The sequence below is a fragment of the Oncorhynchus clarkii genome, chromosome 19 (assembly GCF_045791955.1).
Source record: "Oncorhynchus clarkii lewisi isolate Uvic-CL-2024 chromosome 19, UVic_Ocla_1.0, whole genome shotgun sequence".
In the NCBI taxonomy this organism is placed as follows: domain Eukaryota; kingdom Metazoa; phylum Chordata; class Actinopteri; order Salmoniformes; family Salmonidae; genus Oncorhynchus; species Oncorhynchus clarkii.
Window position 1 is genome coordinate 61563521 of NC_092165.1, and position 27550 is coordinate 61591070.

At 45.0% G+C, this 27550-nt stretch overlaps 1 protein-coding gene across 2 annotated transcripts in view; it reads left to right on the plus strand.

Annotated features, from left to right (window-relative positions):
- Positions 1-27550, plus strand: part of LOC139375460 (sodium/calcium exchanger 3-like) — a 174250-nt gene that overhangs the window by 136859 nt on the left and 9841 nt on the right. Inside the window, exons 3-5 of one of the 2 annotated variants that reach the window (XM_071117270.1) lie at positions 12183-12200; positions 18307-18425; positions 26601-26700. In XM_071117270.1, the coding sequence (XP_070973371.1) occupies positions 12183-12200; positions 18307-18425; positions 26601-26700 (237 nt within the window). The remainder of the gene's footprint in view (positions 1-12182; positions 12201-18306; positions 18426-26600; positions 26701-27550) is intronic. The other variant, XM_071117271.1, reaches the window with a different exon arrangement.

The following is a 27550-nucleotide window of genomic DNA, read 5'->3' on the forward strand; positions in this document are numbered from 1 at the left end:
GTGTGTGCGTACGTGCGTGCGTGTATGTATGTGTGTGTGGGTGTGCGTGCGTGTGTGTGTGTGTGTGCGTGCATGCGTGCGTGTATGTGTGTGTGTGTTTAAATTGTCAAATGTGTAAAATGAAAGGAAAACACTGTAGGTGAAATTCAAGTATTGATTTATTTTTCCTTTTTGAAAAGCCTTAATCATAGAAAACAGAAAGACATGCAGCTTTATTAGCAGTGGTAATCTGTATCCTCCACCCGTCTCTGGTCCAGTAGAGGCTGTATAGCAGTCTGCCCGTGGTCCACTGCCATGTTCCTCGTGTTATGGATGGTGTTCTCCTCCACTACCATGTTCCTCGTGTTACGGATGGTGTTCTCCTCCACCCGTCTGGTCCACTGCCATGTTCCTCGTGTTACGGATGGTGTTCTCCTCCACTACCATGTTCCTCGTGTTACGGATGGTGTTCTCCTCCACCCCTCTGGTCCACTGCCATGTTCCTCATGGTGTTCTCCTCCACCCGTCTCTGGTCCACTGCCATGTTCCTCGTGTTACGGATGGTGTTCTCCTCCAACCGTCTGGTCCACTGCCATGTTCCTCGTGTTACGGATGGTGTTCTCCTCCACTACCATGTTCCTCGTGTTACGGATGGTGTTCTCCTCCACCCCTCTGGTCCACTACCATGTTCCTCGTGTTATGGATGGTGTTCTCCTCCACCCCTCTGGTCCACTGCCATGTTCCTCATGGTGTTCTCCTCCACCCGTCTCTGGTCCACTGCCATGTTCCTCGTGTTACGGATGGTGTTCTCCTCCACCCCTCTGGTCCACTACCATGTTCCTCGTGTTACGGATGGTGTTCTCCTCCACCCCTCTGGTCCACTGCCATGTTCCTCGTGTTACGGATGGTGTTCTCCTCCACCCCTCTGGTCCACTGCCATGTTCCTCGTGTTACGGATGGTGTTCTCCTCCACCCGTCTGGTCCACTGCCATGTTCCTCATGTTACGGATGGTGTTCTCCTCCACTACCATGTTCCTCGTGTTACGGATGGTGTTCTCCTCCACCCCTCTGGTCCACTGCCATGTTCCTCATGGTGTTCTCCTCCACCCGTCTCTGGTCCACTGCCATGTTCCTCGTGTTACGGATGGTGTTCTCCTCCACCCGTCTGGTCCACTGCCATGTTCCTCGTGTTACGGATGGTGTTCTCCTCCACTACCATGTTCCTCGTGTTACGGATGGTGTTCTCCTCCACCCCTCTGGTCCACTACCATGTTCCTCGTGTTATGGATGGTGTTCTCCTCCACCCCTCTGGTCCACTGCCATGTTCCTCATGGTGTTCTCCTCCACCCGTCTCTGGTCCACTGCCATGTTCCTCGTGTTACGGATGGTGTTCTCCTCCACCCCTCTGGTCCACTGCCATGTTCCTCGTGTTACGGATGGTGTTCTCCTCCACCCCTCTGGTCCACTGCCATGTTCCTCGTGTTACGGATGGTGTTCTCCTCCACCCCTCTGGTCCACTACCATGTTCCTCGTGTTACGGATGGTGTTCTCCTCCACCCCTCTGGTCCACTACCATGTTCCTCGTGTTACGGATGGTGTTCTCCTCCAACCGTCTGGTCCACTGCCATGTTCCTCGTGTTACGGATGGTGTTCTCCTCCACCCCTCTGGTCCACTGCCATGTTCCTCGTGTTACGGTTGGTGTTCTCCTCCACCCCTCTGGTCCACTACCATGTTCCTCATGTTACGGATGGTGTTCTCCTCCACCCCTCTGGTCCACTACCATGTTCCTCGTGTTACGGATGGTGTTCTCCTCCAACCGTCTGGTCCACTGCCATGTTCCCCGTGTTACGGATGGTGTTCTCCTCCAACCGTCTGGTCCACTGCCATGTTCCTCGTGTTACGGATGGTGTTCTCCTCCACCCCTCTGGTCCACTGCCATGTTCCTCGTGTTACGGATGGTGTTCTCCTCCACCCGTCTCTGGTCCACTGCCATGTTCCTCGTGTTACGGATGGTGTTCTCCTCCACCCCTCTGGTCCACTGCCATGTTCCTCATGGTGTTCTCCTCCACCCGTCTCTGGTCCACTGCCATGTTCCTCGTGTTACGGATGGTGTTCTCCTCCACCCCTCTGGTCCACTACCATGTTCCTCGTGTTACGGATGGTGTTCTCCTCCAACCGTCTGGTCCACTGCCATGTTCCTTGTGTTCCTCATGGTGTTCTCCTCCACCCCTCTGGTCCACTGCCATGTTCCTCGTGTTACGGATGGTGTTCTCCTCCAACCGTCTGGTCCACTGCCATGTTCCTCGTGTTACGGATGGTGTTCTCCTCCACCCCTCTGGTCCACTACCATGTTCCTCGTGTTACGGATGGTGTTCTCCTCCACCCCTCTGGTCCACTGCCATCCTGAGCATTTCATTCTCACATAGAGAAAAGGAAGTCCAAGCTCTCTTCAAAAGTGTGTTTGTTGTTGTTTACTCCAGCTGATTGTCGGTAATGTCTGTTGAAAGGTGTGCTGCGGTCTGTTATCTAACGTTGCATCACCAGGCGGGGGGGGGGGGCAGAATCTACACACACACACACACACACACACACACAGAGGGTGCAGAATCTACACACACACAAAGAGGGTGCAGAATCTACACACACACACACACACACACACACACAGAGGGTGCAGAATCTACACACACACACACACACAAAGAGGGTGCAGAATCTACACACACACACACACACACACACACACACACACAGGGTGCAGAATCTAACACTTCTCTGCAGCCTCCAACAGCTCATTATATTTATGTAAGCAGAACCGCTACACACTTTCTCTGTGTGCTACGGCCAGAACTGCTACGGCTAGCTGATGTCAGGTATACTGCTATACACTTTCTCTGTGTGCTACGGCTAGCTGATGTCAGGTATACACGTGTTCAGCTATGCCACCTGATCTAAGTTCTATATTCATGATCTTGGCCATGATTAATTGTAAATGAGCGTTCAAAGTGTCCATTTTTTTACCTTTATTTAACTTCAGATCACTTGAATAACTACAAACCTCAGATTTCCCACTTCCTGGTTGGATTTTTTTTTTTTTACCTTTATTTAACTAAGAACAAATTCTTATTTTCAATGACGGCCTACCAGAACAGTGGGTTAACTGCCTGTTCATGGGCAGAATGACAAATTTGTACCTTGTCAGCTCGGGGATATGAACTTGCAACCTTTCGGTTACTAGTCCCAACGCTCCAACCACTAGGCTACCCTGCCGCCCCCCATTCAATCTTTAAAATACTATCTCTCTAGGTTGTTCTCTCTCTTGTTTTAAACGCTGTGATTTCTCTTCTGACATTTTTTTTTTCTCTCTCTCTCTCTCTTTCTCCACCTTGTGCATAAAATGAAAATGAATGACGGGTAGGATGTCTATTTCACCTGACACGTTGCAGGCCGTCTAAACTGCTGCGGTCGCACACCTCCTCCAGGACTGCCACGGGGAAGAAATGCCAGAGATGAATGAGATTGAACCCCACCCCCCCCACACCCCCCCTTAGTTTGCACTACATCGAATCAACATTATGTCAGCCCTTTTGTTTTTCGTCAATGCAACAAACCAAAAATACATCTTACTTTGCATGATTAATTCAGTGATTTTGTTGTAGGCAGAGGCAGAACGCAACGGAGTAGAATTCTACTTGTGCTGGGATGGCGAACGAGCGGTCTTTCAATCACCCCTGGGAGTGAGTGTGCTTTTCAGATTAGTTCAGATCAGGGTCACCACGGATGTGCACATTTGTTTAATATTCTTCGCTAGTTAGCGTGTTATTAGCCCAGTTCTAGATAAGTATAGGTCAGCAAATGAGGAGTTACTGCTTTACCACAAGAGAACAAAAGGTTAAGCTACATTTCAAGCAGCGTTGCCAACCTCCTCAGTAAGGAAAGTAGCTATTCGCTGTCCCGAAAAGTCGCTAGAAGTCGGTAAATGACGTCATCGCCTAATTTGCATCATTGGCTATGTAATCGTGATGGACGCTGTAGGAGAGAGGAATAACTCAGTGGGAGAGACAAAAAGTGAGTAAAAAAAACTCCCTAAATATGTTTAGAACTACAAATTATAACTTTCTTCTGTCGATTCTTGTTTGTTTTTTTTTATATCACAATTCCAACCCTCCTCCTTTATCCAGGCTAGTGTAACGGATGTGAAACGGCTAGCTTAGTTAGCGTTGCGCGCTAAATAGCGTTTCAAAAGGTGACGTCACTCGCTCTGAGACCTTGAAGTAGTGGTTCCCTTTGCTCTGCAAGGGCCGCGGCTTTTGTAGAGCGATGGGTAACGATGCTTCGAGGGGTGACTGTTGTTGATGTGTGCAGAGGGTCCCTGGTTCGCGCCCGGGTCGGGTCAAAAGTTATACTGTTACACTTGGGACTGGCAAAAGTGACCCAAAAGAGACTCTGGCGGAGTTACTTGTTTTTTAAAAAAATTTAATTGTTTATTTTATTTATTTATTTTTAGTTTAGTTTGGTTTTTAACCTTATGGTTCACTTAGGAGCCTACAACAAGTCACAGTTAAAACATTAACATTTTTAACCTTAACATATTTTACATTTTTTGTTGTATACAATCAACATTAACAACCTAAAGGACCAAAAAGAGACAATAGAAAAAACTGTCAATGGCAATGTGAGAAAATGATGGTAATTAGTCTGGCCCTAAATCAGGTTAATTGTTTTTTCACCCCAGACCCCCCTCCACACACACAGGCTGTGCTGGCTCACAGAAAGAGTCGGTCATCCTCATTTTGGTCCAGGCTCTCTATGGTAGGTTCAGCAACTGAGGGAGCTGACTTAAATGAGTAAGCAGCTGATGTGCCAAAAAGCTGCAAAACATTATCAGGCAGCTGGTGCTCATAACAAGTCTCACCAGACAGCTTCAGTCCATATTGAATGTACAGGAGGGAGTTAAGGGTCTGCAAGGACATCCCATTTCTAAGTTTGCTTTTTACCACACTCATCTGGCTGAAGACTCTCTCGACTTCAGCATTCGACTGTGGCAAGGCCAACACAGACACAGTAGCCATTGCTAGAGGGTTGAAACGGGTTGATATCAGCTGCATCCCTGAACTTCCAATTCTCACTCCAGAAGCCCAGTGTGTTGTTTGTCTCATTCCATTAACTAAGATGGATGGCACGCCATTGCTGGACAATCTTGTCTATGTCTGCAGGGGAGTAGCCAAGGAGCTTGGCTATATTCAGTATTTCTCCAGGGCTCTTATTGTGCTTTAGAGTTTCCTCCACATTGAAAACTGACATGTACTGCAATGCTTCGATGTTGTCCGGCAGTCTCACCCTCAACTCATTAGTGAGGGAGATGGTGAAGGCTACACAATGCTTCGATGTTGTCCGGCAGTCTCACCCTCAACTCATTAGTGAGGGAGATGGTGAAGGCTACACAATGCTTCGATGTTGTCCTGCAGTCTCACCCTCAACTCATTAGTGAGGGAGATGGTGAAGGCTACACAATGCTTCGATGTTGTCCTGCAGTCTCACCCTCAACTCCTTAGTGAGGGAGATGGTGAAGGCTACACAATGCTTCAATGTTGTCTGGAGGTCTCACCCTCAACTCATTAGTGAGGGAGATGGTGAAGGCTACACAATGCTTCGATGTTGTCCTGCAGTCTCACCCTCAACTCATTAGTGAGGGAGATGGTGAAGGCTACACAATGCTTCGATGTTGTCCGGCAGTCTCACCCTCAACTCATTAGTGAGGGAGATGGTGAAGGCTACACAATGCTTTGATGTTGTCTGGAGGTCTCACCCTCAACTCATTAGTGAGGGAGATGGTGAAGGCTACACAATGCTTCGATGTTGTCCTGCAGTCTCACCCTCAACTCCTTAGTGAGGGAGATGGTGAAGGCTACACAATGCTTCGATGTTGTCCGGCAGTCTCACCCTCAACTCCTTAGTGAGGGAGATGGTGAAGGCTACACAATGCTTCAATGTTGTCCTGCAGTCTCACCCTCAACTCATTAGTGAGGGAGATGGTGAAGGCTAGTGTCTAAAACTGTAAGGGTACACAAAATTGCACAAAATTCTGGCAACGTTTCAGCTCACCAGACTTACAATTTGCACATGTTGAGGGAACATTGTTTGCAGGGCTCTACAGTGAGAGCATTTACATTAGCGAATTTAAAAAAATAGTCACAAGTCAAGCACGAGTGAGTATGTTTCAAGTTAGGATTAGAAAAATGCTGCAGTGGCTGTTTTTTCAAAAGTGTTTCAGCTGTTTTGTTTCATAGCTGCTAATTACACAAAGTAAAACAGGAATCCTAGATCCCACGTCGCGCAGCAAAACTGCGTTGCGGGACGCTGTGCGTATAGAGTGAAATGCTGATAGATTCATTTTTTTGGAGGCGCTGCGCACAGGCAATAAATGCTGGTCTAATTAACTCGACAGTCTACAAAAGTGTGACTTGTGTTTCTTGCGTTTCTTGGCTATTTACATTGTTTTGTTCACAAGCTCGGTTGTTTTTTTTAAAACATTCGTTTGAGTCTGCTGCTTCAGCTGATAGCGAAGAAACTCCCTAATCTCTCTCTCACACACACACACACACACACACACACACACACACACACACACACACACGCGCGACAGGACTCCAGTGGCCTCGTTACCACAGTAACCTCCCGTCCTTAAAGGGCCAGCTGAACATGTTGTCTCTGATATTTTGGTTAGAACCCCATAGAGCATCGGTGTATAATAAAAAAATATCCCCAACGAAATCTGTCAGTTTAAACTGGAGATATCTGGGGGGTTATGAGACCCATTGGATGCTCCTTGTCACTGGACAGCCAATCAGACTTCTCCTTGTCACTGGACAGCCAATCAGACTTCTCCTTGTCACTGGACAGCCAATCAGACTTCTCCTTGTCACTTGACAGCCCATCAGACTTCTCCTTGTCACTGGACAGCCAATCAGACTTCTCCTTGTCACTGGACAGCCAATCAGACTTCTCCTTGTCACTTGACAGCCAATCAGACTTCTCCTTGTCACTTGACAGCCAATCAGACCTCTTAGACAGTGCTGCAGGGTCACAGCACATTGAAAACAAGGTTCAACAACATGAGTGACAGAAAGATAGAACGAGGGGGAGAGAGAAGGATGGATATTTGATTGGACAGACAAAGAGAAAGGGTCAAATGGATAAATATTCTATTCTGGCACAAAGTGAGTCTGCTTACTGTAACATGCTTTCAATGTGTAGCTTTCAATGTAGCTAATAATGTAGCTAATAATGTAACTTATAATGTAGCTAATAATGTAACTTATAATGTAGCGAATAATGTAACTTATAATTTAGCTAATAATGTAACTAATAATGTAGCTGATAATGTAACTTATAATGTAGCTAATAATGTAGCTAATAATGTAACGTATAATGTAACTAATAATGTAACATATAATGTAACTTATAATGTAGCTAATAATGTAACTAATAATGTAGCTAATAATGTAGCTGATAATGTAACTTATAATGTAGCTAATAATGTAATGTATAATGTACAGTTGAAGTCGGAAGTTTACATACACTTAAGTCATTAAAACTTGTTATTCAACCACTCCACAAATTTCTTGTTAACAAACTATAGTTTTGGCAAGTCGGTTAGGACATCTACTTTGTGCATGACACAAGTAGTTTTTCCAATAATTGTTTACAGACAGATTATTTTACTTTTAATTCACTGTATCACAATTCCAGTGGGTCAGAAGTTTACATACACTAAGTTGACTGTGCCTTTAAACAGCTTGGAAAATTCCACAAAATTATGTCATGGCTTTAGAAGCTTCTAATAGGCTAATTGACATAATTTGAGTCAATTGGAGGTGTACCTGTGGATGTACTTCAAGGCCTACCTTCAAACTCAGTGCCTCTTTGCTTGACATCATGAGAAAATCAAAAGAAATCAGCCAAGACCTCTGAAAAAAAATTGTAGACCTCAACAGTCTGATTCTAACTGACCCAAGACAGGGAACAGTCTCCATCCATACCCTTTTGTTGTCTGTCTGCTGCCTCTCATAGCTCATACTCAGGGGTTCCATGGAAGGGTCCCAAATGGCACTCTAATATATATAGGGCACTACTCTTGTCCAGAGACTCGTGGGCTTTGGTTAAAAGTAGTGCACTATATATAGGGAATAGGGTGCCATTTCGATGCATCCCATGTCTTTTCAACGGGATGTGATACTTCACCCATGTCTTTTCAACGGGATGTGATACTTCACCCATGTCTTTTCAACAGGATGTGATACTTCACCCATGTCTTTTCAATGGGATGTGATACTTCACCCAGGGCCTGGTTGAACTCTAGATGATTCCTATTGAATCAATTAGCGGCCTAGGAGTGTCTGAGACGCGATTTCCTTATCAGCAGCCATTAAAGCGGGCAGGACGGTGATATGGGTTTGCGTGTGTGGGAGCTTTAGTGTTTATTTGTCCAGTCCCTCAATTGTTTCTTAATGAGCACCAATGATTCTCGCTGTCGATAATTCTAATGATATAACTTCTAACAGCAGCTGTATATACTGGTTGAATGGGAGAGAATGAGGTGGCAGCCATTTTAGAGCCCCCTGAACACAAATGTGCAGCAAGCAGTCACCTTCTCTGATTGATTGAGAGGTTCGAGTGACTATCATCATTAATAAGTAACATAATGGCTGGGAATCATTTAATATTTACATTCACGCTCTTTGAAAATAATTTTCTCACTTTGTCCCAAAAGCATTTAACTGCAGGGCACTCCCATATCCTATGAAGGAAGGTGTCTACCTGATTTAGGGGACTGCATTTGGAAGTTGGGGACAATTTCACTATAAAACTGTTCTTGTGTGTTAGATAAAGTCTTTGAACAAATTTGAAATTAATAAATGGATGGTTTTGGATTATGGGATGCCAAGGTCATATTTTTCCATATTCTGGTCCAGTTAAATAATGACTCAGTTACATTTAAATGTATTTTACATTTAGGAACGTCCTTAAACCATTAGTGTCCATGATAACGCCAAGGATACCACATTCAGACCATTGGAGTGATGTGAAAGGCCGTATGTCCAAATCACAGGGCCTCAGAGTTAAATGTTGGAGTCTGTCCTAATCACAGGGCCTTAGAGTTAAATATTGGAGTCTGTCTAAATCACAGGGCCTTAGAGTTAAATGTTGGAGTCTGTCTAAATCACAGGGCCTTAGAGTTAAATGTTGGAGTCTGTCTAAATCACAGGGCCTTATAGTTAAATGTTGGAGTCTGTCCAAATCACAGGGCCTTAGAGTTAAATGTTGGAGTCTGTCTAAATCACAGGGCCTTAGAGTTAAATGTTGGAGTCTGTCTAAATCACAGGGCCTTATAGTTAAATATTGGAGTCTGTCCTAATCACAGGGCCTTATAGTTAAATATTGGAGTCTGTCTAAATCACAGGGCCTTATAGTTAAATATTGGAGTCTGTCTAAATCACAGGGCCTTATAGTTAAATGTTGGAGTCTGTCCTAATCACAGGGCCTTATAGTTAAATATTGGAGTCTGTCCTAATCACAGGGCCTTATAGTTAAATATTGGAGTCTGTCTAAATCACAGGGCCTTATAGTTAAATATTGGAGTCTGTCTAAATCACAGGGCCTTATAGTTAAATATTGGAGTCTGTCTAAATCACAGGGCCTTATAGTTAAATATTGGAGTCTGTGTGTCATTCCGTTTCCCATTTGCATCGTTTTTCAATTTTGTGCCAAATAGAGATGGTATGATCAGTAATAAAACAAAGCATAGTTTACATTGTTTTTTTTGTTTTGTTTTTATATTTAAGTAGGCAAGTCAGTTTAGAACATATTCTTATTTATAATGACGACCTACAGCTGCCAAACCCCGGACGACGCTGGGGCCAATTGTGCGCCGCCTTATGAGACACCCAATCACGGGCAGACGTGATGCATCAAGGGATACATCAGTGGCCACCACCTCTTCCAATTGGAAGTAGGAAACACAATTTGTCTCTGTATTCTCAGCCAAGGAAGTCTAAGTGTCATGTTTTAAACCAATTTAATAATTGGGGTGCGAAATGCTAGTGCTTGGAAATACAATTTGAAGTTTGGGACGGATAGCCGTTCAAGTCTCTTTCTCTCTTTCTCTCTGTAAATGTGGTAATTTAATCCGGGATCTCCATGTTCTTTGGGATGATGATGATGATGATGATGATGATGATGATGATCTTCTGCTACGTACAGAACCTGTACTGCTATTTCCATCGAAAACACATCCCTCTTTCATTGAGGAGCTACTACCACCCACACACTTTCTCTTCAAATATCTAGAGGCCTGTAGAGATGTGCCCTTGTCCCAGCCAGATGTATTCCCCCAGCCAAGAGGCCTCAGGCCTGTACTGTGTAGCTATACCCTTGTATGATGAGGAGCTGTCATCTCTACAGGCAGTACTCCTCCTGGAGGGATCAGTGGAACCCTGGGGGTTAATGATGAGGAGCTGTCATCTCTACAGGCAGTCTCCTCCTGGAGGGAGCAGAGGAACCCTGGGGGTTAATGATGAGGAGCTGTCATCTCTACAGGCAGTACTCCTCCTGGAGGGAGCAGTGGAACCCTGGGGGTTAATGATGAGGAGCTGTCATCTCTACAGGCAGTACTCCTCCTGGAGGGAGCTGTGGAACCCTGGGGGTTAATGATGAGGAGCTGTCATCTAAATCAAATCAAATCAAATTTATTTATATAGCTCTTCGTACATCAGCTGATATCTCAAAGTGCTGTACAGAAACCCAGCCTAAAACCCCCAAACAGCAAGCAATGCAGGTGTAGAAGCACGGTGGCTAGGAAAAACTCCCTAGAAAGGCCAAAACCTAGGAAGAAACCTAGAGAGGAACCAGGCTATGTGGGGTGGCCAGTCCTCTTCTGGCTGTGCCGGGTGGAGATTATAACAGAACATGGCCAAGATGTTCAAATGTTCATAAATGACCAGCATGGTCAAATAATAATAAGGCAGAACAGTTGAAACTGGAGCAGCAGCACGGTCAGGTGGACTGGGGACAGCAAGGAGTCATCGTGTCAGGTAGTCCTGGGGCATTATCCTAGGGCTCAGGGCTCCAGGTTTGATTAGTGTTTATTTTGATTTTGATGTGAGAAACTTCTGATGCACTTTTCATATTCTTTGTTGTTAATTGTGTGTAGTGTGTAGTGATATCTCAAAGTGCTGTACAGAAACCCAGCCTAAAACCCCAAACAGCAAGCAATGCAGGTGTAGAAGTAGCCTAATGTAGTAGCCTACTGTAGTAGCCTATAGTAGCCTAGTAGCCTATAGTAGCCTAGTAGCCTATAGTAGCCTATAGCCCAGTAGCCTATAGTAGCCCAGTAGCCTATAGTAGCCAAGTAGCCTAATGTAGTAGCCTAGTAGCCTATAGTAGCCTAGTAGCCTATAGTAGCCTAGTAGCCTATAGTAGCCAAGTAGCCTATAGTAGCCTAGTAGCCTAATGTAGTAGCCTAGTAGCGTATAGTAGCCTAGTAGCTTAATGTAGCCTAGTAGCCTATTGTAGTAGCCTAGTAGCCTATAGAAGCCTAATGTGGTAGCCTCACACACACACTCACATACGCACACTGACACACACTCACACTGGCACACACACTGACACACACTCACACTGACACACACACACTCACACACACACTGATACACACTCATACTGACACACACACACACACACTCTCTCAGCCCAACATTGTTCATGCTCTGATGTCATCACATTTTTCTATAACTGCTATATTCTCTCTCTTTTCTCATGTCCTTCCATTCTCCCTTTCTCCCTTCCTCCTCTCTCCTCTCTCTTTTCTCATGTCCTTCCATTCTCCCTTCCTCCCTTCCTCCTCTCCCCTCTCTCTTTTCTCATGTCCTTCCATTCCCCCTTCCTCCCTTCCTCCTCTCTCCTCTCTCCTCTCTCTTTTCTCACGTCCTTCCATTCTCCCTTCCTCCCTTCCTCCTCTCTCCTCTCTCTTTTCTCATGTCCTTCCATTCTCCCTTCCTCCCTTCCTCCTCTCTCCTCTCTCTTTTCTCATGTCCTTCCATTCTCCCTTCCTCCCTTCCTCCTCTCTCCTCTCTCTTTTCTCACGTCCTTCCATTCTCCCTTCCTCCCTTCCTCCTGTCCCCTCATGCTCTGTCTCTCCAAGCACTGTTACTAGCTGAAGGTAAGTTGTATGCTCTGTCTGGAGGGTCCTTCCCTGGGAGTGATGCATGCTGGTCTTGTTTGTGTCTGTACTAACACCAATGATAGAGATTGTTAGAGAACGTTAAGACCACGTAAGAGAATGTTGGAGAACGTTAGAGAACGTTAAGACCACGTAAGAGAATGTTGGAGAATGTTAGAGAACGTTAAGACCACGTAAGAGAATGTTAGAACCCAGAGTATTGCCCCTTCCAATGTTACAGCGTCCTTCTCGTCTCTGCCCTCTCTCCTTCCTTCCCTCTCTTAATGATTGATTCATGGCCTAATCTGTAGATTAATTAATCATAAACCCATAAATTAGGTTCTCCTGTCAAGAGGAAGGAACAAACACTTGATAACCGTCAAGATAAAAAACCCAGTTCAGATATTAAAATGTTAATTACCACTGTGATGAATTCCAAAATAAATCTGGTTGAGTCAAGAATGCCATCATGCAGTGATGTATAGTGCAGGGAATACTGTGGTACACACTACACACACACTCACACACACACACACACACACACACACACACTCTCACTCACTCACTCACTCACTCACTCACTCACTCACTCACTCACTCACTCACTCACTCACTCACACACACACACACACACACACACACACACACACACACACACACACACACACACACACACTACACACCCACACTACACACACACATGGCACACACTACCTACACACACACACACACACTACACACATTACACACACACACACTACACACATTACACACACACCATACACACACTACACACACACAATACACACACACTACACACACACACTACACACACACACATACACACACACACACACTGCACACACACACACACACTACATACACACACACACTAAACACAGTACACACACACAACATACACACACACACACACACACACTACACACCAGAGGGAATGATAGGGAATGATACACACACTACACACACTACACACACACTACACACACTACACACCAGAGGGAATGTTAGGGAATGATACACACACTACACACACACACACTACACACACACACACACACACACACACACACACACACACACACTACACACACGCACACACTACACAAACAGACACTGCACACACACACACACACACACACACACACACACACACACACACACACACACACACACACACACACACACACACACACAACCACACACACACACACACACACACACACAACCACACACACACACACACACACACACAACCACACACACACACACACAACCACACACACACACACAACCACACACACACACAACCACACACACACACACACACACACACAACCACATACACACACACACTACACACACACACACACACTACACACACACACACACACTACACACATACACACACACTACACATTACACACACACACTACACACACTACACACACACGCTACACACACACACTACACACGCACACACTACACGCACACACACTACACACACACTATACACACACACACTACACACACACACACAGTGCAGGGAAATACCATGAAGTGCAGGGGAAGAGTTCTACAGGGAAATATGTGGATAATTATCATGTTAAACACGAGGGGAAATTTCAGGGCTAATGTGGGTACTGTCCTCTGTGGATAATTGTTCGAGACAACTTGTGTGTGTGTGTGGTTGTGTGTGTGTGTGTGTGTGTGTGTGTGTGTGGTTGTGTGTGTGTGTGTGTGTGTGTGTGTGGTTGTGTGTGTGTGTGGTTGTGTGTGTGTGTGTGGTTGTGTGTGTGTGTGTGTGTGTGTGTGTGTGTGTGTGTGTGTGTGTGTGTGTGTGTGTGTGTGTGTGTGTGTGTGTGTGTGGTGTGTGTGTGTGTGTGTGTGTGTGTGTGTGTGTGTGTGTGTGTGTGTGTGTGTGTGTGTGTGTGAATCAGGGGGACAGTGTGTAAAGTTATTTATTTATTTAATAGTGTGTGTGTGTGTGGTTGTGTGCGTGTGTGTGTGGTTGTGTGTGTGTGTGTGTGGTTGTGTGTGTGTGTGTGTGTGTGTGTGGTTGTGTGTGTGTGTGTGTGTGTGTGTGTGGTTGTGTGTGTGTGTGTGTGTGTGTGTGTGTGTGTGTGTGTGTGTGTGTGTGTGTGTGTGTGTGTGTGTGTGTGAATCAGGGGGACAGTGTGTAAAGTTATTTATTTATTTAATAGTGTGTGTGTGTGTGGTTGTGTGCGTGTGTGTGTGGTTGTGTGTGTGTGTGTGTGTGTGTGTGTGTGTGTGTGTGTGTGTGTGTGTGTGTGTGTGTGTGTGTGTGTGTGTGTGTGTGAATCAGGGGGACAGTGTGTAAAGTTAGTTATTTATTTAATAGTGTATGTGTTGTCAGCTCAGCAGCCTGGGACTTATATCATAGATGACAGGCCTCTGTCTGTCTGTCTGTCTGTCTGCCTGTCTGTCTGTCTGTCTGTCTGTCTGTCTGTGTGCTTGTGCCTGTGCCTGTGCCTGTGCGTGTGTGTGCACCAGAGGGAATGATAGAGAGATTAGAGGAGAGAAAAAAGGACAGGATAGAGAGATGAGGGAAGAGAGGACAAGATGATGAGAGGGGAGATGAGAGGACAGGAGAAAGAGAGGACAGGATAGAGAGATGAGAGGACAGGAGAGAGAGATGAGAGGACAGGAGAGAGAGATGAGAGGACAGGAGAGAGAGATGAGAGGACAGGATAGGAGAAAGAGAGGACAGGAGAGAGAGATGAGAGGACATGAGAGAGAGATGAGAGGACAGGAGAGAGAGATGAGAGGACAGGAGAGAGAGATGAGAGGACAGGATAAAGAGATGAGAGGACAGGAGAGAGAGATGAGAGGACAGGATAGGAGAAAGAGAGGACAGGAGAGAGAGATGAGAGGACATGAGAGAGAGATGAGAGGACAGGATAGAGAGATGAGAGGACAGGATAGAGAGATGAGAGGACAGGAGAGAGAGATGAAAGGAGGGGAGAAAGAGAGGACAGGAGAGAGAGATGAGAGGACAGGATAGAGAGATGAGAGGACAGGATAGAGAGATGAGAGGACAGGACAGGAGAAAGAGAGGACAGGATAGAGAGATGAGAGGACAGGAGAGAGAGATGAGAGGACAGGACAGGAGAAAGAGAGGACAGGATAGAGAGATGAGAGGACAGGATAGAGAGATGAGAGGACAGGACAGGAGAAAGAGAGGACAGGATAGAGAGATGAGAGGACAGGACAGGAGAAAGAGAGGACAGGAGAGAGAGATGAGAGGACAGGACAGGATAGATAGATGAGAGGACAGGAGAGAGAGATGAGAGGACAGGACAGGAGAAAGAGAGGACAGGATAGAGAGATGAGAGGACAGGATAGAGAGATGAGAGGACAGGAGAGAGAGATGAAAGGACAAGACAGGAGAAAGAGAGGACAGGATAGAGAGATGAGAGGACAGGATAGAGAGATGAGAGGACATGAGAGAGAGATGAGAGGACATGATAGAGAGATGAGAGGACAGGATAGAGAGATGAGAGGACAGGAGAGAGAGATGAGAGGACAAGATAAAGAGATGAGAGGACAGGAGAGAGAGATGCGAGGACAGGATAGGAGAAAGAGAGGACAGGAGAGAGAGATGAGAGGACATGAGAGAGAGATGAGAGGACAGGATAGAGAGATGAGAGGACAGGATAGAGAGATGAGAGGACAGGAGAGAGAGATGAAAGGAGGGGAGAAAGAGAGGACAGGAGAGAGAGATGAGAGGACATGAGAGAGAGATGAGAGGACAGGATAGAGAGATGAGAGGACAGGATAGAGAGATGAGAGGAGAAAGAGAGGACAGGATAGAGAGATGAGAGCACAGGAGAAAGAGAGGACAGGATAGAGAGATGAGAGGAGAGGAGAAAGAGAGGACAGGAGAGAGATGAGAGGACAGGATAGAGAGATGAGAGGACAGGAGAGAGAGATGAGAGGACAGGACAGGAGAAAGAGAGGACAGGAGAGAGAGATGAGAGGACATGAGAGAGAGATGAGAGGACAGGATAGAGAGATGAGAGGACAGGAGAGAGAGATGAAAGGAGAGGAGAAAGAGAGGACAGGATAGAGAGATGAGAGGACAGGATAGAGAGATGAGAGGACAGGAGAGAGAGATGAGAGGACAGGAGAAAGAGAGGACAGGAGAGAGAGATGAGAGGACAGGAGAGAGAGATGAGAGGACAGGATAGAGAGATGAGAGGACAGGATAGAGAGATGAGAGGAGAGGAGAAAGAGAGGACAGGATAGAGAGATGAGAGCACAGGAGAAAGAGAGGACAGGATAGAGAGATGAGAGAAGAGAGGACAAGATAGAGGGATGAGAGAAGAGAGGGCAGGATAGAGGGATGAGAGAAGAGAGGACAGGATAGAGCGATGAGAGAAGAGGACAGGATAGAGAGATGAGAGAAGAGGACAGGATAGAGAGATGAGAGGAGAGAAGAGAGGACAGGATAGAGAGATGAGAGGACAGGATAGAGAGATGAGAGGAGAGAAGAGAGGACAGGATAGAGAGATGAGAGGACAGGATAGAGAGGAGAGAAGAGAGGACAGGATAGAGAGATGAGATGAGAGGACAGGATAGAGAGATGAGAGAAGATGACAGGATAGAGAGATGAGAGGAGAGGACAGGATAGAGAGATGAGATGAGAGGACAGGATAGAGAGATGAGATGAGAGGACAGGATCGAGAGATGAGAGGAGAGGACAGGATAGAGAGGAGAGAAGAGAGGACAGGACAGGATATACATGAGAGAAGAGAGGACAGGATAGAGATGAGAGAAGAGAGGACAAGATAGAGAGATGAGATGAGAGAAGAGAGGACAGGATAGAGAGATGACATCCTATTCCCTATATAGTGCAGTACTGTTGATATTGTATTATGTATGGAATAGGGTGCCATCTGGATAATGTATTCTGTATGGAATAGGGTGCCATCTGGATAATGTATTCTGTATGGAATAGGGTGCCATCTGGATAATGTATTCTGTATGGAATAGGGTGCCATCTGGATAATGTATTCTGTATGGAATAGGGTGCCATCTGGATAATGTATTCTGTATGGAATAGGGTGCCATCTGGATAATGTATTCTGTATGGAATAGGGTGCCATCTGGATAATGTATTCTGTATGGAATAGGGTGCCATCTGGATAATGTATTCTGTATGGAATAGGGTGCCATCTGGATAATGTATTATGTATGGAATAGGGTGCCATCTGGATCATGTATTATGTATGGAATAGGGTGCCATCTGGATAATGTATTCTGTATGGAATAGGGTGCCATCTGGATAATGTATTCTGTATGGAATAGGGTGCCATCTGGATAATGTATTCTGTATGGAATAGGGTGCCATCTGGATAATGTATTCTGTATGGAATAGGGTGCCATCTGGATAATGTATTCTGTATGGAATAGGGTGCCATCTGGATAATGTATTATGTATGGAATAGGGTGCCAGGATTGACCAGGATCTCTCTCTCTCCCTTTCTCCCTCTCTCTCCCTCTGTCTCTCTCTCTCTCTCCCTCTCTCCCTCTCTCTCTCTCTCTCTCACTCTCCCTCTCTCTCGCCCTCTCTCTCTCGCCCTCTGTCTCCCTCTCTCTCTCTCCCTCTCTCTCTCGCCCTCTCTCTCGCCCTCTGTCTCCCTCTCTCTCTCGCCCTCTCTCTCTCTCGCCCTCTCTCACTCTCCCTCTCTCTCTCCCTCTCTCTCTCGCCCTCTCTCTCTCTCTCCCTCTCTCGCCCTCTCTCTCCCTCTCTCTCTCTCCCTCTCTCTCTCGCCCTCTCTCTCTCGCCCTCTGTCTCCCTCTCTCTCTCGCCCTCTCTCTCTCTCGCCCTCTCTCTCTCTCTCTCCTCTCCCTGTCTCCCTGCCTCCCCTCCGCCCCTCCCTTCCCCTGTCTCCTCTCCCCTCTCCTTCTCCTGTCTCCTCTTCTCTCCCCTCTCCTCTCCCCTCTCCCTGGCTCTCCTCTCCCTGTCTCCTCTCCCCTCTCCTTCCCCTGTCTCCTCTCCTCTCCCCTCTCTTTCCACTGTCTCCTCTCCTCTCCTGTCTCTCCTCTCCTTTCCTCTCCAAAGATGTCCCAAAGTTGTTGTCAGAGGAAGAGGAAGCTAAGCGGAATGCAGAGATGGGGAAACCATCTCTGGGGGAACACTCCAAAATGGAGGTTTTCATCGAGGAGTCCTATGAGTTCAAGGTACGGGACAGTCTGTCACTCCAATAGACACACACACACACACACACACACACACACACACACACACACACACACACACACACACACACACACACATACACACACACACACACACACACACTCCACACACACACACACACACACACACTCCACCCACACACACACACACACACACATACACACAAACTCCACAGACACACACACATTCTCCACACAGCGAAACACTCTACCCATCATGTTCGGTTGAAGTGTGTTTTAATTCAGTTGATGTCACTGCCACCAGGTGGTGAATCATGTGAACTTCATGTCTTCATTCTGATAACGACCTCCTCTGAGTCTTCATCAGACTGAGTCTGTGTCCCAAAATGCACCCTATTCCTTATGTTTGTATTATCATTACTTATATTTTGGCTCTGTGGCTAAAAGTAGTGCACTATATAGGGAAAAATGTGCGTCACCTCAAGTTGAAAGAGCTAACACTGGCAAATAGCACTGCCACTAAGGTTGAGTACGGAAGGGAAAGGCTTTCATCTCGTTGTCGTCGTGGGGAAAGACTCATCGTTAAAACATTTGTAAACAACCGCTTGCAGTTCTGAGCCAACTTGGATACTGAGGAGATCCTGAGGGAAATCAACGAGCATCTTTAGAGGAGGGGGGTTAAAAATGATGGGAACTTCAAAAAAACATCTGAAGTTGATAATGTTTAGTTTAAAAACAAAAAACTCACCGGACATTATGAAAGTTTATCCAAGTTTATTCTTCCCAGACGATCCACACAGCCACATTCAGACAAAACATGTTTCCACCTGTATATATATATACTCCTATTTAGACACTACTCCTTCTTCTCTCTAACCCTTACATCTTTCATGGTTCAACAGGAAGAGGAAGTGATGGGGTAATAAACCATGACCTGACCTCAACCTCCTTGATGCCTAATCCAAATATCTCCACCCGTATCCCCCTCTAGCAATCCGGTGACTTCCTCCCGTCCACACAAACACATTCCACAGCCGTCTGGCTCCTACAGAGAACGGTTAACGTCTGATGTACCAACCAGTATCTATCCCCCCTCAGATACTATAGTATTACTACAACCAGTCTCTATCCCCCCTCAGATACTATAGTATTACTGATGTACCAACCAGTCTCTATCCCCCCTCAGATACTATAGTATTACTGATGTACCAACCAGTCTCTATCACCCCTCAGATACTATAGTATTACTTCAACCAGTCTCTATCACCCCTCAGATACTATAGTATTACTGATGTACCAACCAGTCTCTATCACCCCTCAGATTCTATAGTATTAGTACAACCAGTCTCTATCACCCCCTCAGATACTATAGTATTACTGATGTACCAACCAGTCTCTATCACCCCTCAGATACTATAGTATTACTGATGTACCAACCAGTCTCTATCACCCCTCAGATACTATAGTATTACTGATGCACCAACCAGTCTCTATCACCCCTCAGATACTATAGTATTACTGATGTACCAACCAGTCTCTATCACCCCTCAGATACTATAGTATTACTGATGTACCAACCAGTCTCTATCACCCCTCAGATACTATAGTATTACTGATGTACCAGCCATTCTCTATCACCCCTCAGATACTATAGTATTACTGATGTACCAACCAGTCTCTATTACCCCTCAGATACTATAGTATTAGTACAACCAGTCTCTATCCCCCCTCAGATACTATAGTATTACTGATGTACCAACCAGTCTCTATCACCCCCCAGATACTATAGTATTACTGATGTACCAACCAGTCTCTATCACCCCCCAGATACTATAGTATTACTGATGTACCAACCAGTCTCTATCACCCCTCAGATACTATAGTATTACTGATGTACCAACCAGTCTCTATCACCCCTCAGATACTATAGTATTACTGATATACCAATCAGTCTCTATCCCCCCTCAGATACTATAGTATTACTGATGTACCAACCAGTCTCTATCACCCCTCAGATACTATAGTATTACTGATGTACCAACCAGTCTCTATCACCCCTCAGATACTATAGTATTACTGATGTACCAACCAGTCTCTATCCCCCCTCAGATACTATAGTAATACTACAACCAGTCTCTATCACCCCTCAGATACTCTAGTATTACTGATGTACCAACCAGTCTCTATCCCCCCTCAGATACTATAGTATTACTGATGTACCAACCAGTCTCTATCACCCCTCAGATACTATAGTATTACTGATGTACCAACCAGTCTCTATCACCCCTCAGATACTATAGTATTACTGATGTACCAACCAGTATCTATCCCCCCTCAGATACTATAGTATTACTGATGTACCAACCAGTCTCTATCCCCCCTCAGATACTATAGTAATACTACAACCAGTCTCTATCACCCCTCAGATACTATAGTATTACTGATGTACCAACCAGTCTCTATCCCCCCTCAGATACTATAGTATTACTGATATACCAATCAGTCTCTATCACCCCTCAGATACTATAGTATTACTGATGTACCAACCAGTCTCTATCCCCCCTCAGATACTATAGTATTACTGATATACCAACCAGTCTCTATCCCCCCTCAGATACTATAGTATTACTGATGTACCAACCAGTCTCTATCCCCCCTCAGATACTATAGTATTACTGATGTACCAATCAGTATCTATCCCCCCTCAGATACTATAGTATTACTACAACCAGTCTCTATCACCCCTCAGATACTATAGTTTTACTGATGTACCAACCAGTCTCTATCACCCCTCAGATACTATAGTATTACTGATATACCAATCAGTCTCTATCACCCCTCAGATACTATAGTATTACTGATGTACCAATCAGTATCTATCCCCCCTCAGATACTATAGTATTACTACAACCAGTCTCTATCCCCCCTCAGATACTATAGTATTAGTACAACCAGTCTCTATCCCCCCTCAGATACTATAGTATTACTGATATACCAACCAGTCTCTATCCCCCCTCAGATACTATAGTATTACTGATGTACCAACCAGTCTCTATCACCCCTCAGATACTATAGTATTAGTACAACCAGTCTCTATCCCCCCTCAGATACTATAGTATTACTGATGTACCAACCAGTCTCTATCACCCCTCAGATACTATAGTAATACTACAACCAGTCTCTATCCCCCCTCAGATACTATAGTATTACTGATGTACCAACCAGTCTCTATCACCCCTCAGATACTATAGTATTACTTCAACCAGTCTCTATCACCCCTCAGATACTATAGTATTACTGATGTACCAACCAGTCTCTATCCCCCCTCAGATACTATAGTATTACTGATGTACCAACCAGTCTCTATTACCCCTCAGATACTATAGTAATACTGATGTACCAACCAGTCTCTATCACCCCTCAGATACTATAGTATTACTGATGTACCAACCAGTCTCTATCACCCCTCAGATTCTATAGTATTACTGATGTACCAACCAGTCTCTATTACCCCTCAGATACTATAGTAATACTGATGTACCAACCAGTCTCTATCACCCCTCAGATACTATAGTATTACTGATGTACCAACCAGTCTCTATCACCCCTCAGATACTATAGTATTACTGATGTACCAACCAGTCTCTATCACCCCTCAGATACTATAGTATTACTTCAACCAGTCTCTATCACCCCTCAGATACTATAGTATTACTGATGTACCAACCAGTCTCTATCCCCCCTCAGATACTATAGTATTACTGATGTACCAACCAGTCTCTATCCCCCCTCAGATACTATAGTATTACTGATGTACCAACCAGTCTCTATCCCCCCTCAGATACTATAGTATTACTGATGTACAAACCAGTCTCTATCACCCCTCAGATACTATAGTATTACTGATATACCAATCAGTCTCTATCACCCCTCAGATACTATAGTATTACTGATATACCAACCAGTCTCTATCACCCCTCAGATACTATAGTATTACTGATGTACCAACCAGTCTCTATCACCCCTCAGATACTATAGTATTACTGATATACCAATCAGTCTCTATCCCCCCTCAGATACTATAGTATTACTACAACCAGTCTCTATCCCCCCTCAGATACTATAGTATTAGTACAACCAGTCTCTATCCCCCCTCAGATACTATAGTATTACTGATGTACCAACCAGTCTCTATCCCCCCTCAGATACTATAGTATTACTGATGTACCAACCAGTCTCTATCACCCCTCAGATACTATAGTATTACTGATGTACCAACCAGTCTCTATCCCCCCTCAGATAATATAGTATTACTGATGTACCAACCAGTCTCTATCACCCCTCAGATACTATAGTATTACTGATGTACCAACCAGTCTCTATCACCTCTCAGATACTATAGTAATACTTCAATCAGTCTCTATCACCCCTCAGATACTATAGTATTACTGATGTACCAACCAGTCTCTATCCCCCCTCAGATACTATAGTATTACTGATGTACCAACCAGTCTCTATCACCCCTCAGATACTATAGTAATACTTCAACCAGTCTCTATCACCCCTCAGATACTATAGTATTACTGATGTACCAACCAGTCTCTATCCCCCCTCAGATACTATAGTATTACTGATGTACCAACCAGTCTCTATCACCCCCCAGATACTATAGTATTACTGATGTAACAACCAATCTCTATCACCTCTCAGATACTATAGTAATACTTCAACCAGTCTCTATCCCCCCTCAGATACTATAGTATTACTGATATACCAACCAGTCTCTATCACCCCTCAGATACTATAGTATTACTGATGTACCAACCAGTCTCTATCACCCCCCAGATACTATAGTATTACTGATGTAACAACCAGTCTCTATCACCTCTCAGATACTATAGTAATACTTCAACCAGTCTCTATCCCCCCTCAGATACTATAGTATTACTGATGTACCAACCAGTCTCTATCACCCCTCAGATACGATAGTATTACTTCAACCAGTCTCTATCACCCCTCAGATACTATAGTATTACTGATGTACCAACCAGTCTCTATCACTCCTCAGATACTCTAGTATTACTGATGTACCAACCAGTCTCTATCACCCCTCAGATACTATAGTATTACTTATGTACCAACCAGTCTCTATCACCCCTCAGATACTATAGTATTACTGATACACCAACCAGTCTCCATCACCCCTCAGATACTATAGTATTACTACAACCAGTCTCTATCCCCCCTCAGATACTATAGTATTACTTATGTACCAACCAGTCTCTATCACCCCTCATATACTATAGTATTACTACAACCAGTCTCTATCCCCCCTCAGATACTATAGTATTACTTATGTACCAACCAGTCTCTATCACCCCTCATATACTGTAGTATTACTACAACCAGTCTCTATCCCCCCTCAGATACTATAGTATTACTTATGTACCAACCAGTCTCTATCCCCCCTCAGATACTATAGTATTACTGATGTACCAACCAGTCTCTATCACCCCCCAGATACTATAGTATTACTGATGTAACAACCAGTCTCTATCACCTCTCAGATACTATAGTAATACTTCAACCAGTCTCTATCCCCCCTCAGATACTATAGTATTACTGATGTACCAACCAGTCTCTATCACCCCTCAGATACGATAGTATTACTTCAACCAGTCTCTATCACCCCTCAGATACTATAGTATTACTGATGTACCAACCAATCTCTATCACTCCTCAGATACTCTAGTATTACTGATGTACCAACCAGTCTCTATCACCCCTCAGATACTATACTATTACTTATGTACCAACCAGTCTCTATCACCCCTCAGATACTATAGTATTACTGATATACCAACCAGTCTCCATCACCCCTCAGATACTATAGTATTACTACAACCAGTCTCTATCCCCCCTCAGATACTATAGTATTACTTATGTACCAACCAGTCTCTATCACCCCTCATATACTATAGTATTACTACAACCAGTCTCTATCCCCCCTCAGATACTATAGTATTACTTATGTACCAACCAGTCTCTATCACCCCTCATATACTATAGTATTACTACAACCAGTCTCTATCCCCCCTCAGATACTATAGTATTACTTATGTACCAACCAGTCTCTATCACCCCTCAGATACTATAGTATAACTGATATACCAACCAGTCTCCATCACCCCTCAGATACTATAGTATTACTTATGATGTATCATAACCTCTCACTATATTCAGATTACAACCTCTCACTGTATTCAGATTACAACTTCTCCCTTTATTCAGATTATAACCTCTCACTGTATTCAGATTACAACTTCTCCCTTTATTCAGATTACAACCTCTCCCTGTATTCAGATTACAACCTCTCACTGTATTCAGATTACAACTTCTCCCTTTATTCAGATTACAACCTCTCCCTGTATTCAGATTACAACCTCTCACTGTATTCAGATTACAACCTCTCCCTTTATTCAGATTACAACCTCTCCCTGTATTCAGATTACAACCTCTCCCTGTATTCAGATTACAACCTCTCCCTTTATTCAGATTACAACCTCTCTCTGTATTCAGATTACAACCTCTCCCTGTATTCAGATTACAACCTCTCCCTGTATTCAGATTACAACCTCTCCCTGTATTCAGATTACAACCTCTCCCTGTATTCAGATTATAACCTCTCCCTTTATTCAGATTACAACCTCTCCCTGTATTCAGATTACAACCTCTCCCTGTATTCAGATTACAACCTCTCTCTGTATTCAGATTACAACCTCTCACTGTATTCAGATTACAACCTCTCACTGTATTCAGATTACAACCTCTCACTGTATTCAGATTACAACCTCTCCCTGTATTCAGATTACAACCTCTCCCTTTATTCAGATTACAACCTCTCCCTGTATTCAGATTACAACCTCTCACTGTATTCAGATTACAACCTCTCACTGTATTCAGATTACAACCTCTCACTGTATTCAGATTACAACCTCTCCCTGTATTCAGATTACAACTGCTCACTCAGTTATTTGCCATTTCAATTTCAGTTTAATCCACCTTAAAAGACAGAACAAATAATACAACAAATATTGTTTTTAAATTCAAATATACTAATTGAACAAAAAAACATTTTTTTAAATGTATAATTTTTTGTAAATGATATGATAAATAGGACTGGTGGAGTGTTGTCACACATGCAGCTAACACAGACATATGGAAATGTCTGCTCTACCCAAAATTACAACCAATTAATTGCAGCATTACCACAAAAATGGATGAGGCAAGTAGAAGGGGAAACAAGTAAGGAACTTGTATGTCGGCCCTGTATTAAAGAACATAAATGGTTAAAGAAAGTGGAACTGGAGACAGATGGGAGGGGCTGAGGGAAGCTGAGGGTTGGGTTGTGGAACTGGGGATAGATGGGAGGGGCTGAGGGAAGCTGAGGGTTGGGATGTGGAACTGGAGACAGATGGGAGGGGCTGAGGGAAGCTGAGGGTTGGGATGTGGAACTGGAGACAGATGGGAGGGGCTGAGGGAAGCTGAGGGTTGGGATGTGGAACTGGGGATAGATGGGAGGGGCTGAGGGAAGCTGAGGGTTGGGTTGTGGAACTGGAGATAGATGGGAGGGGCTGAGGGAAGCTGAGGGTTGGGATGTGGAACTGGAGACAGCTGGGAGGGGCTGAGGGAAGCTGAGGGTTGGGATGTGGAACTGGAGATAGATGGGAGGGGCTGAGGGAAGCTGAGGGTTGGGATGTGGAACTGGAGATAGATGGGAGTGGAATTGCTGGGCTGAGGGATGCTGAGGGTTGGGATGTGGAACTGGAGACAGGTGGGAGTGGAGTTGCTGGGCAGGGGATGACCCTGGTCGTTTCTGTGGGTCGCTCTGGATGGGAGTTTGTTAGATGACTAATGTGATGTTGAGCGGCTTCATTGCAAGTAGATTGTATGTTTTATATATTCAGAAAATATATTTGGGACATTGAGTGTCTTCTCTTTTTTGTGTTTCTGACAGAATACTCTGTAGTTGGTCAAAGCTGTGTGTTGGAACACCTTGGTAGAGCAGGATGGGTGAAGGCCGTGTGGTGCCCTGCTCATGTGAATTTTCAGCTTCAGACTTGCCTACTTCTCACTTAAAACATAGTTTTTTTTGTGTTTAAAACTCTGTCTTTCTATGGTGTGTGTTTCCCTCAGAATACGGTGGATAAGCTGATAAAGAAGACCAACCTGGCTCTGGTGGTGGGCACCAACTCCTGGAGACAACAGTTCATGGAGGCCATCACAGTCAGTGCAGGTAAAAACCAGCTCCTGAAATGCACATACCACACTCTAGGGGGCGCCATTTAGTGGTCAGATAACTCAAAGGAAGATGGTAAATACTAGCCTGGTTAACATAACTGTTTTGCTAACATTCCACTGTTTGCCACGCTTCATGAAAAGGTCTGGAATGTTAGCACAAACAGAACAGGGACCAGGCTAGGTAAATACAAGGGGTGGCAGGGTAGCCTAGTGGTTAGAGTGTTGGACTAGTAACCGGAAGGTTGCAAGTTCAAACCCCCGAGCTCACCCTGCTTCTCAAAACACATTGGAGGGAAACACCTCCATCCCCTCAGATCCTGCCCTTCATTTTGAGAAGGAGGAAAGAGGATATGAGGAATCAAATCAAGGAAAGATGAATTGAGAAAGACGCCCAGTTTCCTTACACTACACACACACACACAATCCTCTCTACATCTCTGTAGATTATTTTTCTCCACACAGTAAAATCATGGAAGGCCCTCACTCCAATCAGTGAACTGGAAGGCCCTCACTCTGCTCAGTGAACTGGAAGGCCCTCACTCTGCTCAGTGAACTGGAAGGCCCTCACTCTGCTCAGTGAACTGGAAGGCCCGCTGAGGGCCCCTAATGGCCCGCTGAGGGCCCCTAATGGCCCGATGAGGGCCCCTAATGGCCCGATGAGGGCCCCTAATGGCCTGATGAGGGCCCCTAATGGCCTGATGAGGGCCCCTAATGGCCTGTTGAGGGCCCCTAACGGCCTGTTGAGGGCCCCTAACGGCCTGCTGAGGGCCCCTAACGGCCTGCCGAGGGCCCCTAACGGCCTGCCGAGGGCCCCTAATGGCCTGCCGAGGGCCCCTAATGGCCTA